Source organism: Thermobia domestica, chromosome 14 (assembly GCF_964235325.1).
Source record: "Thermobia domestica chromosome 14, izTheDome1.hap1.1, whole genome shotgun sequence".
Taxonomy (NCBI): Eukaryota; Metazoa; Arthropoda; class Insecta; order Zygentoma; family Lepismatidae; genus Thermobia; species Thermobia domestica.
The window spans coordinates 142,446,533-142,460,055 of NC_137467.1; the positions used below are offsets into that span (position 1 = coordinate 142,446,533).

General features: G+C 34.5%; 1 protein-coding gene across 9 annotated transcripts in view; it reads left to right on the forward strand.

Moving 5' to 3' along the window:
- Nucleotides 1–13,523, forward strand: part of sd (TEA domain transcription factor 1 homolog scalloped) — a 388,541-nt gene that overhangs the window by 333,694 nt on the left and 41,324 nt on the right. For 6 of the 9 annotated variants that reach the window (XM_081738954.1, XM_081738951.1, XM_081738958.1 and 3 more), the window contains one exon: nt 10,831–10,961. In XM_081738954.1, the coding sequence (XP_081595080.1) occupies nt 10,831–10,961 (131 nt within the window). The remainder of the gene's footprint in view (nt 1–10,830; nt 10,962–13,523) is intronic. The other 3 variants (XM_081738953.1, XM_081738960.1, XM_081738957.1) reach the window with 1 other exon arrangement.

Here is a 13,523-nt window from a genome sequence, read left to right on the forward strand (position 1 = left end):
TGAATCGATTGCCAAAAAGCACATCTCAAAATCTCTTACCATTTTTGCCCAACTACTTATGGTTTTGTTAGTTGGTTTGCAGGTTTTGATACGATCTGTTTTGAGACTGAATCTATTTCAGAAAAGTTTGTCGCTGTGTATGGCTTCTCGATTTCATGCCGTTTTTTTCCTCTTGATGTTTGTAGACAGACGGACGAATAAAACGTTCTATAAGACTTCCGACACTTACGCAGAACATAATTTGGAAATCTAAAAGCTTGTCAGTAATTGATCGCAAACTGAAATTTTTTCTTTGCTTAATTCTTATCAACCTGTCAAGCAAATTTGGTCGCTACACGTACAATAATGATATTAGTCGCAAAGTCGCAAACCGGACGTTATTATTATTTACAAGCAAAAGTACTATAAATTGTCCTACATACGATTGTGAGTACGAGTCTTTTTTTTTTTTTTCAATGAGCTTATAAAGTTCGTTACTGAATTCTCTATGTCTGTGTGTGCGTGTATATGTCTGTTATTTGCAACTTCTTCAATTTTGAGCCCTTCATTTAATAGAGCATCAAAAACTTTCTGAAAGAAATGATGGAATTTTTCGCGTCGCTCTTACCGTTCCTGAGATATTTGACCAAAAAGTTCTATTTCGGGAGATTTAAGGAGCCATATCTCGGTTACCGTAAGTCACAGAGAGTTCATATTGGTGTTGATCAATACCTAAGAGGATGGTGAACATTTTTATACCAAATAGTAACCGGTGCCCACTGGCGAACTGGCTACTGTTCCCCAGATATTGGCCAATAAATATAATAATAATAATAATAATAATAATAAATCTGATTCGGGAGATTTAAGGAGCCATATCTCTAGAACCGTAAGTCATAGAGAGATATTTTGCGATTTTTTCAATTTTGAACATGTCTCTTTGTAAAACAACATATCGTAGAACGTTGTAACACAACTTTTAAAGAAAACATGTGAAAAAAAAAAATAGTATTCAAGGAAATTCTAAATGGATAGGTATATTACAAGAATTGTTTAATGAGTATAATAATAATAAAATACTTAGAACAATTAGTATAAAGCCTGTAGAAGTTAATAAGAAAAAATAGTTATTTTAAGTTCGTTCTGTCAGTGCTCTTGGAGTATTCATTTTTTAAAAAACGAATAGAGGTAAGTTGAAAGCTTTTTCTTTCTAACGAAACTAAATATTTCTCTGTCTCTTGTTAAATATTTATATCTTTTGAATAATCTGGATTTTTGAGTGTAGTAGTATTAAACGTTGTGCACGCTTTATTTACCCATGTTATAGCCGCATTCACATGATAACGCTTAGATAATATTTACGTAGTTACAAGAACTAAATTTTCCTTGTACGAGATCTTGGTATTCCCTAATCATTTGTGTGGACAAGCTTATCACATGATTTGATAAGCTATCTCGAAATACACTCATTAGGTGGGGGAAACAATCTGCAACTGGCTCAGTAGGTTTATGATAGCAAAATCTGGGCGTGACTCGATTTCAATAGTATCAGACGATAAAGTAATAATTAAAGACTCCAGTGGGTAATGTTTAATTTCTGAAGGTCAAGTATGTACCATTTATCCATTAAAGGTAAATGAGTAATTTGGTTTGTACTAATAAAAATGCAGTGTGTTCATAAAAAAAGGTGCGGGGTTTGGTGACTAGGACAGCTGTTTATTGCCTTCATTTTCCCATTAGGAAGAACAACTGTTCAGATCCGAAATACACAAAATTTACTATCTTAGACGGGTATATTCACCATTGAAAAAACATCTGCCCAAGTTTGAAATGTATTATTTTACCACCTGAGATATACGTGTTTGCCATTAGAAAGAATAGCTACCCAAATTTGTAATGCACTAGTTCAGTGGTTCTCAACCTTTTTTTTGCCTAACGGCACACTTTACTGAACATCCAGACATCGCGACACACTTGTTTAATATTTTCATTATACCAAAAATATTTACTACTACTACTACTACTACTACTACTACTACTACTACTACTTCTACTTCTACTACTTCTACTTCTACTTCTTCTTCTACTTCTTCTACTTCTACTTCTACTTCTTCTTCTTCTACTTCTTCTTCTTCTTCTACTACTTCTACTTCTTCAGAATAATAATCGGTGCAAAAGGATTAAATGTTCTAAATACGATTATTTCCTATGTAATAATAATAATGATAATAAGGAAACCTATTAGTTTCCATAATGACTCTGTGTAGCAGTGAGCATTATTGCTGCCGCTGGATGTGTTGACTGGTGCAGTATGTCTCGATTTTTAACTAATTATTATTAAATTCTTCATGATTTTTACAATTCTAAAATTTTGCAACATACCTTAGGGGACTGTGTGACACACCAGTGTGTCGTGGCACATCGGTTGAGAACTACTACACTAGTTTACTATCTTAGACGGGTGTATAAGTCATTAGGAAGAACAACTGTCAAAGTTTGAAAATGTGTTAGTTTATTGCCCTAGATGGATGCATTCTTAGATGTAAATGTTGTAGCCATTAAGAAGTACAGCTATATTGAAGTATGAAATGCGCCAGTCATAGTTCTTTAGTGTGTGCACCCTTCGTCAGACAGCTTACATCCGTACTGTTAGTTAAATTCTTGTATATTCTATAATGGTTCATGCCCTGATGCATATTTGAAAGGCATATTTTATCTGGCGACGGCCTGGAGAGACTTGAATAGTGATGTTCATACGGTCATCGACTTTCTGGTTGCTATCAAGAAAGCTCAGAACAAAGATGGCTCTAATAAACTCCGCAACCGCAAAAACATACATACGTATTAGCCAATAAGATTCGAATATTCTCTTTTTCTCTCTCAAATTGAAAACAAATGGATTGAAAAAAAAATTTCAATAAGAGAACTGACCTATGTGAATAATCTCTTTCAACGAACTTCCAAAGGAGAATATCGCGTGCTGTTAGATCTGTCGAACACGGTGACTATGGGAAATAATTGCTATCTCTAGCATGGTCAGTCGAGCGCTGCAGAGCATGATTGAGGAAGTATCGTACATTCATGGAATACGTTGTCTTCATAAGTTTAGTTCGTAAACTGATCTACCTTGAGTATTAATTATTCATCAAGGAAACCCTATACACACACACACACACACACACACACACACACACACACACACACACACACACACACACACTAATTTTCACCTAATATTTTCACAAGACTTATTCCCTTTAATATTGATAACTTGCAGCAATTGCAGTATACTTCGGCCGTCTCTTTTACCTTCTTCTATACTTTTCTTTTATTGTAATTATATTCAATTTGATACTCTGTGACGTCACAGTTGTGCTTCTCTTCTCAGTAAGATACACGGAGAGAAAAAGGAACAGGGAGAAAACCGTGGTGTTAAGAAAGAGCAGTGATGAGGGGCAAACAAGAACATGCATAACATTGTCGATGCTTTCTATAGATATGCTGCTTGTCAATTTCCATCAATACTCATAGATTATGTTGGGGTATTCGTTGCCAGATTGGCAACGAGTAACTTGTGTTTAACACAGACATTTCAAAATAGTAATAAAATTAGATGATAATCGATTCTCGTGTACAAAAGAAGGAAAAATGTTGTGACATAAATGAATTAGTTGTTTATTAGTAAATGAGATGAAATTTGAGAAAAAATATTGTTCTATGGTTTGTACCTCCCGAACACAGTTTTAGGTGACGGTGTGACATTATAATAAGTACCCCATTAGTGATTGTGTTAAGTCTAGAAGCTCTGTGTACTTTGATGTCTCATCGAAGATTGTTAACTGTTAACCTTTTTATTTCATTCTCCTTCCTAAAGCCTTCCTGTCCCTTTCCTTTCCCTTAACGCGTTTCTCTGGTTTAAAAGTGTGCTCCTACGTCGTATATCGGCCAGTTAGAAATGACTGATCTATTGCATTCCTAATAAGACAGTTGTATTTGGTATTTTTTTTTCAAATATCTTTTTTCTGTTGGTTTCTTTCCAATTCTTGTTGACAATTTATTACCTTTTTGTTCTCTCTAGCTGTTTTCTCCATAATATTGCGGGTGTTATTGTTAATTTTCATTTACTTTATTTTTCTTTGTTTTCTTTTTCTCTTCTTTGTTTTATTTATTTATTTATTTATTTACAGGCAGAATACCTGTTCTTCGCACGGGGAGAATACGTTTCATTTTGGACATAAAGGGGTGAATTTGACTTTCAATTGCATCGGAAGGGTTACTGTTCCTCTCAGCGACTCCGAAAACTATGGATTCGGCACTAATATCGGTCATTTTCGATCATATTTTTTTTTATATAATATATATATATATATATATATTCCCTCCCCGAAGTTGCGGGGCTAAATTTGGATTTAAACGGCATTGAAAGTGTCAGAGTTCATCTCAGTGACCCCGAAAACTATAGATTCGACACGAGTATTGGTCATTTTCGATCATTTTTAAATATCTCTCCCTCCCCAAAGTTGCACCGTCAAAGTGAAATGATAAAATAACACCCCAGACGCGAACCTCATCTATGTGGCAAATTTAATCGAGATCGGTCGCGTGGTTCAAGACGTATAAAGTCACAAACAGTCACGTTCATTTTTGTATATGTAAATTTCAGTTTTACGTACTAACGACATGTAAGGAAGTAGCATTTCGAAGCATTTTGAGAACAAAAAACGAAAGGATGAATTTGTTTTACAGTTACATGCACAGTTTATATATATTATTCTTATTAAACATACATACAAAGAGACTATCTTCCCGACGCACACGTTTATATTTGAATAATATATATATTAAATTCATGTTAAATAGTTCACTAATTTTCTCAGATTCTTGGTGGAAAAAAAAAAAATCAAAACTGTAGATTAAATGAAACAGAATGAGTGTTCCATTTCAGTCCCACGCATAACCTTAACCAGTTAACCCCATTCTGTCATTATTTGAATTGAAAGCAGGAGCATTAGAGAAGAAAACAAAACTTATGTTGAAGTACGTTTATTTAGGGAGGTGGTGACAGTTTGACCAAGGGCGTGTGCCAACACAAACAGTAGGTGGAGCTCATGGCTCCACCTCCTCCTCCTTCCACTCTTTTAAAATGTGTGCGATGCTGGTCTCATGTTCCTTCTCATTGTATGATCCGCTCACTCAAAACAGCGATGCTGAGACAGCATGGTGTGTGCACGCTGCCGCATGGAATGTAATCTAACCAAAAACCATGTAATTTGTTAACGAGATTAGATAGCAGCAGATATTAGAATATACAGGATTTATGAGTTCTCTTATTTGTGAATGATTGGTTCTTCATGCGAGATACAGAGTTCGATTTCGGTGCTAGTACTGTACGGTGCTAGTACGAACTTACACATTTTATAGCTAATCAAGTTGATAAAAAGGAACAAGTAGATGTAATTTATACAGATTTCTCCAAGGCGTTCGACGTAATTAATCACGATATACTTCTAAGCAAACTTGTGACATTTAATTTTTCACAAAATCTTCAACAACTTATAGCATCCTATCTTTACCAACGGAAACATCGCGTTCGATACAAGAATATTTCAACTAAGGAATATGTCGTAGACTCTGGTGTGCCTCAGGGATCGAACTTAGGACCTCTGTTATTTATACTATTTGTTAACGATTTACCACCTGTCATAACATCTTCCCACAAACTTTTGTTTGCTGGCGATCTAAAAATCTATCGCAGTATCTCCACGGAATTAGACGCAATTTCTTTGCAAAATGACATTAATGCTATTTCCCAATGGTGTGAATCAAACAAGTTGCTACTAAATATTAGAAAATGTAAAGTAGTATCATACACCAGGAAAATAAACTATGTACGCAATGTGTATACTATTAATCAAACACCAATTGAGAGAGTGGATTATGTTACTGATCTTGGAGTCACTCTGCAGTCAAACCTATCATTCGATATTCATGTCAACAGAGTAATTGGTGAGGCCTTTAGGAATCTTGGCTTTGTGATGAGATTAGGAGGTGATTTTTCTAATACTAATGCTCTCAAAACATTATACACTGCCTATGTACGGTCTAAGGTGGAATATGCAGCGATAATATGGGGTTCTAATAGTAAGAAATATATAAATAAAATCGAAAACATTCAAAATAAATTTGTGCGCTTTTTGACATATAAAGAAACAGGTATATATCCAAAATTTGAGAACTACGAAGGTCTTCGAAACAAATATTTATTACAATCTCTTGAAAGCAGAAGAAGTCATTTCATATTATCTTTCTTACATAAAATAATTCATGGTGCAATAGATTCAGAATATTTGTTATCAGAAATAAAAATTCGCGTCCCACATAGAGCAACGAGACCCCATAATGACATATTCCATCTTTCAGCGCAAAGGACTAATGCATTAGATGTATCGCCTGTCAGAAAAATGTGTATATTGTATAATAAGATGTCACAAGAACACCCAGATATAGATATTTTTAGTTGCAAACAAAATTTTCATTTTACATAAATTTGTTGTATCCTGTATATCGTGCTATTTGTATTTTAACGTATACTTTACTTTCATATTATTATTTTATTATGTGTATTATAATAGAATTGAGGTCATATTAGTATGTTATTATATATGTATTTTAAAGTGTATTAAATACACTTCACAATAAGGGAAAACTGTAATTAGGCATTTGCCTGTTGTTTTTCCCGAAATAAATAAATGTGTGTATATTACGCAAAACAGTGTCCACGTTTTATATAGTATTGATTCTAAACCTGGCGTTGAAATACTCGTACAAACAGAACCAATCATCTTACCAAAATTATTTTTTTTTTAAATGATGTATGTAAGTTTTTTTTTTAATAGCTTGTTTATAATAATTGAATTATAAACAGAGACGAATTATTCAACATTCTTACAGAATTTGGAATACTGAAAAAAAAAAAAAAAAAAAAAAAACAGATTAATTAAGATATGTTTAAATGAATCCCAAAGTAAAGTCCGGATAGGAAAATTCTTGTTTACCAGCTTTCACGTCGAGAATGGCCTGAAACAAGGCGTGGTCGCCATTATTATTCAACTTTGTCCTGGAGTACGCTATAAGGAAAATCAAAACTAGCAACCAGGGCCTAGAGCTGAATGGTATTCACCAAGGTATGGCGTATGCTGATGTAAATTTAATAGAGGATAGGAGAACAATAGTGTGCTTGGAGGGACATGGGTTTAAAAGTATATGCGGAGAAAATTAAACACATGGAAGTTCATCGGGATCGTAATACGGATAATTATGGATGCATTAAAATATCAAATAATACTTTCGAAAAGTGGTTACTTTCAAATATCGAGGATCATTATTAATAGACCAAAAAAATATTCACGAAGAAATTAAATATCGACTAAAAGTAGGGAATTCATATTATGTCCTCATGAATTCTGCGGAGGAATTTGAAGCTTAAAATATATAAAACGATAATCATGCCTGTTGTTCTGTATGGTTACGAAACGTGGTCGCTTACTCTGAACATAATGGTGTGAATGAAGTGTGTAGTTCATTCTTAGTGTATATATGATGAAACAGTGAGGGTTCTGTATAATTTTGAATAATCTTTTACGTGAATGTATGTGGTTTATGCTAGCGATTATTCACAAGATTCTTTTTGTTTCTTGGAAATGTCTATGCTGTTATCAATATTTCTATAGTATTCTTGGATCAAAAGATCCAATATATTTGAATCAAAAATTTTCTTGTAGGCCTTATATCTATAGAACTACATATAACGTAGCCAAACCCAAACTATCAGTTAACTCAGTATGATGTGCTTATTCCGTACAAAATACGAAAACTCGATTTGTGAGCTGTTTAAAAATTTTGTGGCTCCTGATACAATTGGCCCAAAAGATCCAATATATTTTCAACAACAATTTTCTTGTAGCCCTTATACCAGGAGAACTACATATAGTGTAGCCAAATCCAAAGTACCAGTTAACTAAGTATGATGTGCTTATTCCGTAGAAAATACGAAAACTCGATTTAAGGGCCGTTCAAAAATTTTGTGGCCCCTGATCCAAAAACTAATTATTGGCTAAGATCACAATCTTTTGATCCATTTTTAGTTTCCCTGAAATTCTTGTTTAAAGATTTGGTTCAGTTGCTGATCTTGCCGATCACTATAATTGAATCGTTGAGTTCGAAAACCGGTCATCTCCATCGAAGCTAATTTGAGACGAGTGGCAAACAAAACTAAATTAGTCAATATGTATCTGACATATAGGGTCATTTTCATTTTTGGAAAGCAGAAAAATGTCAGTTTTACGGTCCGAAAATGAAAACAGCCCTATATATGTCAGATACATATTAACTAATTTAGTTCTGTTTGTCACTTCTCTCAAATTAGCTTCGATGGAGAGGACCGGTTTTCGAACTCAACGATTCAATTGTATTTACGAGGCCATTTATCTTTGTTTATTTGATCATTATCGGGGTTTATATTGGTTGCCTTTAACGATCCAGATAGCAATTAAATATATTCGTGGTACATATATGTGGGTGAGTTACTGGGCTACCCAGTAGTAAACATTCTACGACAAACGTTTAATTTACTTTTCCTGTGCTCCATCGTATAGTTAAAGTCTAAAGTCTTCTGTATAACAGCACAGTGCAAATTCTCTATTGTTTCTCGGTTGCCTTAGGAGGAAGGGAAAATGTGAGACAGTTGAAGGAAGGTTTTTGGGGAAGTTGGAATTCTGGCTGCCGGAACGACGACATGTTTCATCGAGGCAGTGTTTACTGCATCTGCCGGCGCGTTAATTCGATATTTCCGCTGAGTTGCAGAAGTTGGAAGCGAGTTTTCCGCCTGGCCGCTTTTCAACAGCCGTATTACTTGGACGAGCCACAACGCCTTCCCCCCATCCTCCGACACTTTGTGCTCTATGTGTGTTCTTCCCATTTCGAAATTAATAATACCCATCCTTCCGCTGCTGTGCCCCCTCCCCTCCCATTCCATCCCTTTCTCTCTTGTGTTTCTAAGTTTCGCTTTTATGTGAGAAGCAAAATCAAACGTTGCAACAAGCTCTCCTCAATGTGTAATAAGATTAGTGTTATTTTTCAGCTTGATGGCCAGCACTGGCGCTCTACAGTGTTGCACAAACCAATCTCAATAAAGCAACCTAGCTGTAATGCTGATAAAGGTAGAATAATAACTGTATTTAATGGGATAACCCTTTCAGTTTTTAATGATTTAATCAGCAGATATTCCATTAAATGTATCCGATATACAGGGTGTTTCAATCATGCATGATAAAAACATCAGGAATGGATATCGACATTGGATATATCCTTTTGAGGTTTAAATAAATCTGGTAAACACTGTGAAATTTGACATTGAGCTCTGTATTTGGAAGAAATTAGTATCACTCTTCAATAACATCCTTTACGTTCACAAATGATTATGCTTAGTTTAAAGACTTGCATAGCAGTTATGGCAAAGGTACCGGGTCACCTGGGTTGGGTCACGACTTTTGTCCTGATCACCCAAGTGTGGGTCTCGCTTCTGAGAGTTGGACTGACTCTATGACCTGGAAGGAGCAGAACTTTTATTTCTACAATATTACTGGAGAATTTGATGGTAGATAAATGATGTCCGTTACTCGTGCTCGAATATTCACAGGTGTTGATTCCTGGTTTGACGTTTTTTAAAGTACCATCCTGACTAGTTCATGTTTATTCATCTTCCATACTGAAAAATAAAGTGGTTTTGAACGTCGATTATACAAAAAGATTGTGTGGGCACACCATTATCTCTTAAGCTACATGACAAAATTTTACAGGCTTGCTCGATTAAGTTTTGACGTAACTTTTCTGTGATTCTAATAAGTTTATACTCTGTTTATACTCTGATACACTGTAAAGTCATCTCCCAGTGCAGTGCTGTGATACATATACACCTACACACACATACCTAACAGGAGAGAGTGAGTGAGTAAGAAAGAAAGATGGAGAAAGAAAGAAAAAATGGAGAAATAGAAAGGAGAAAAGGAAAGGAGGTGAAGAGAAGGAAGGAAGGAGAAAAGGAAAGAAAGAAAGAATACTAATATAATCGTGTTAGAATTACATCAGGGGTCTCGTACATACTCTCCATGTGTATAACTGTTTTCATCGTCTCCGGGTCTAACTACTTTTGGATCACGAATTTGTGACCCATTCCATCATACGGACTCCGTTCAGAATATACATTCTACCATATTATACATGTTCCTCATATACCTAATAGAAGAAAAAATGACAAATTGTGACTATGTGACTTAGTAGCTCTTGAACCACCCGACCGATCTCGATCAAATTATCAGCATAAATGAGATTCGGGCCTGGGATGTTTATCATTTCACTTTGACGATGTAACTTACGGGAGGGGGAGATACATATATAAAAATGATCAAAAATGACCGATATTCGTACCGAATCCATAGTTTTCGGGGTAGCTAAGATGAACAGTGAGACTTTCAATGCCGTTTAAATCTAAATTTAGACCCACAATTTAGGGAGGGGGAGAGATATAAAAATGATCGAAAATGACTCAGTAGATTTGCAAAGCGAATATATTCAGCGCTTCTAATTTAATTTAGTTGCTTCGTACAAGCTTAATGCCCTATTTAAGAATATAATCAGCAAACTTGGTATTAAATGTGAGAACTGTTACTCCATCCAGGTGTAACTCCGCAATTTATCGCAATTGTTGTGTGTCATGTAATGTTGGTACCTAGGTAATACATTTATGATTTAGTTTGAAAATATATTATTATTATTTTTTTTTTTCTTTTATAGGTCGAAATGAATTAATAGCACGTTACATTAAACTTCGTACGGGAAAAACACGAACAAGGAAACAGGTCAGCTCACATATCCAGGTTCTGGCGAGAAGAAAATTGAGGGAAATTCAGGCGAAATTGAAGGTAGTGAGTAATATCTCCACCTTGTTTTCCATAATTTTTATTCTCTTAAGGTTCATAGTTCTTAGTAGGATACAGATAGAAAATGTTTGCATATGTACATATGCTGATCGTTAGATTTCGCTTTAGTGAGTGGAATAAAATAACATGCGTAAGATAATTATTTGTATGGTGTTTGTTCGAGTTCTTGCATGAAGCTCAATGCACTGAATGGAAGAACAGATAAGCATTAATACAGTGTTCTTCAGATTGAATTATGGTAACAGTGTGTATTGTGATTTCCCCTTAACAAGATGTCGTTACTTACATGAACATGCGACGTAAATAACATTTTCAAACTGGAAATACCACTCTAAAATACTTTTAAAGCTCTTCAATGTCTTACGTCACAAGTTTGTTATTTTACACATATAAATAGCGACATCTGTTGAGAGGTGACGGTACTATAATTGCTACCATTCTTCGATCAATGTTCAGAAAGGTCCACAGATATAATTGTCTGCTAAAATATGTTTTTTTTTTATACATACATACTTTGTATGTTAAATTAGAAAAAAAAAATCCCTCCTCTTAACAGCATTAAAAACACCCAAGATCTTATTTCCCAACCCTTTATCGTTTAATAATTACGTTATTCTTATTTTTGATACCAGAATATATCGTGTTGGGGGAATCTTATTTTGATATTTTCCAATAGTTCACGTAAAACTTCATTAGTTTCGACTTATGATGTTAGGTTCTTTCAGAGGCACTAGAGAACAAACAATAAGAGGATAGTGCGATGTAGGGTAAATAGACAAGTAGTTCTAAGAAATATCTGCAAAGGAAGACTAGTTAATGTTGAGGGAATTAATGATCCAGAAAAAGTCTCAATTCTCAACTGATAAAAGTGACATCATGTCAAAAAAATCTGCTTAATCATGAAACGATTTCTGAAATGATTATCACTCGATCAAAATTGGTTGATTTGAAATAAACATTCGTCCGAAGACTTAGACCTTCAACTGAAAAAGGAGTAGGAGAGTGGATACAATTGGTATGGATTAAGAGTCTAGAATTCATATGGGTGGCAGTAAACAGTTTTCATTATATATCTAGTAAAGGCAATAACGAGAATCACTCGAAATTTACATTATTCATGTATGGAATATGGACAGCCAGTTAAGAAACATTGAGGTCACTGTTTACCCATGAAGATGGTTACCGATTAACTCAACTGACGAACTCGACCGAGACGAGGCAAACTTCGTACAACATATGATGCAATCTTGTGAGACAATAAATCACCAAAAAGAAGCTATAGTTGGTTGAAAACTTTTGTGATCGATGCCCCAAAAAGACGAGCATAGTTTCATTTTCATGAATACCATATGTTATATGCAGGGGCGTAAATAAGGGCCCCGCGTTGCGGGGAGGCCTCAAGCCATCAGGGGCCTTCAAATCGTGAAGTGGGACGTAGAGAAGGGGTCCCGCTTCACGCTGTCTGCGGGAGGGCCCCCAAACCTTTAGTTACGCCACTGGTTATATGTGTTAAAGCGTTGTGTTTATACTTGAAAACATTTCACATTTTTATAACATGTATAATAGTGTCTCATTCCCACCAATGTTATAGACATTGGTAATTGTTACAACTAGAAAAGAATTCCAAAAAGACCTTAAAAAGACTGCAAGAACTCGAGCAAATTAACAGTAAGTAAGTAAACTTTATTAATACTACCAAAGAGACTGACAGAGAAAAATGGGTTTAAGCTTTGTTGTATCTGTAATGTTACTTTTGTTGTTTTAATACTTTATGATGATTTACGTAAGTGAATTCCCAAAACATATTAGTCCAAAACACTGTGGAATAATTTTCATCCCAGTATGACATACATCTACTTATAAATTATTTAGGTCCATATTTAATTTACGCTTTTAAGTACATCTATGGCATATGGTTTATATAATAATAATAATAATAATAATAATAATAATAATAATAATAATAATAATAATAATAATAATAATAATAATTAATAATAATCTGTTCCTGCTTGGATCAAATGAAATCTTCCACACAAGCATTTTGAATGGATTTTTCCCCGCAGAACGTTAGATGTTCATTATTTGGTTTCTTAATTTTAGGTCAAAACCCGGAACACTGGACTAACACGCACCAAGAGTAAAACCGTAGAAAATTAGTAGTAGTCACGTATCGAAGAGCTAAAGGAACTAAAATCTTAGAAAATCTGATAACTAAACAGTGAAGTTTCAGAGCAAAATGTCAGGGAACCCTATATTAAGTATAACGGAAAAAATGAATTACGTAATTTTTAATTATTAAACTGGGCTTAATTACAGTTTGCTACTTCGAAAGTATTATGAGATAATATAGTCATTGTCTTTCAGGTATTATTATCGTCGCGTGATTAATTCTACTTTAATATTATGTTATAAATCAATAGTCAAATTAGGCAACAATAAAAAAAAGTCCCGTCTCACAATCAAAAATAACTTCAAAGATGGTAACATTTATTTGATAGTAAAATATTAAATCTTTGAGTTTTACGTCCCACGGTTATGCCGGTT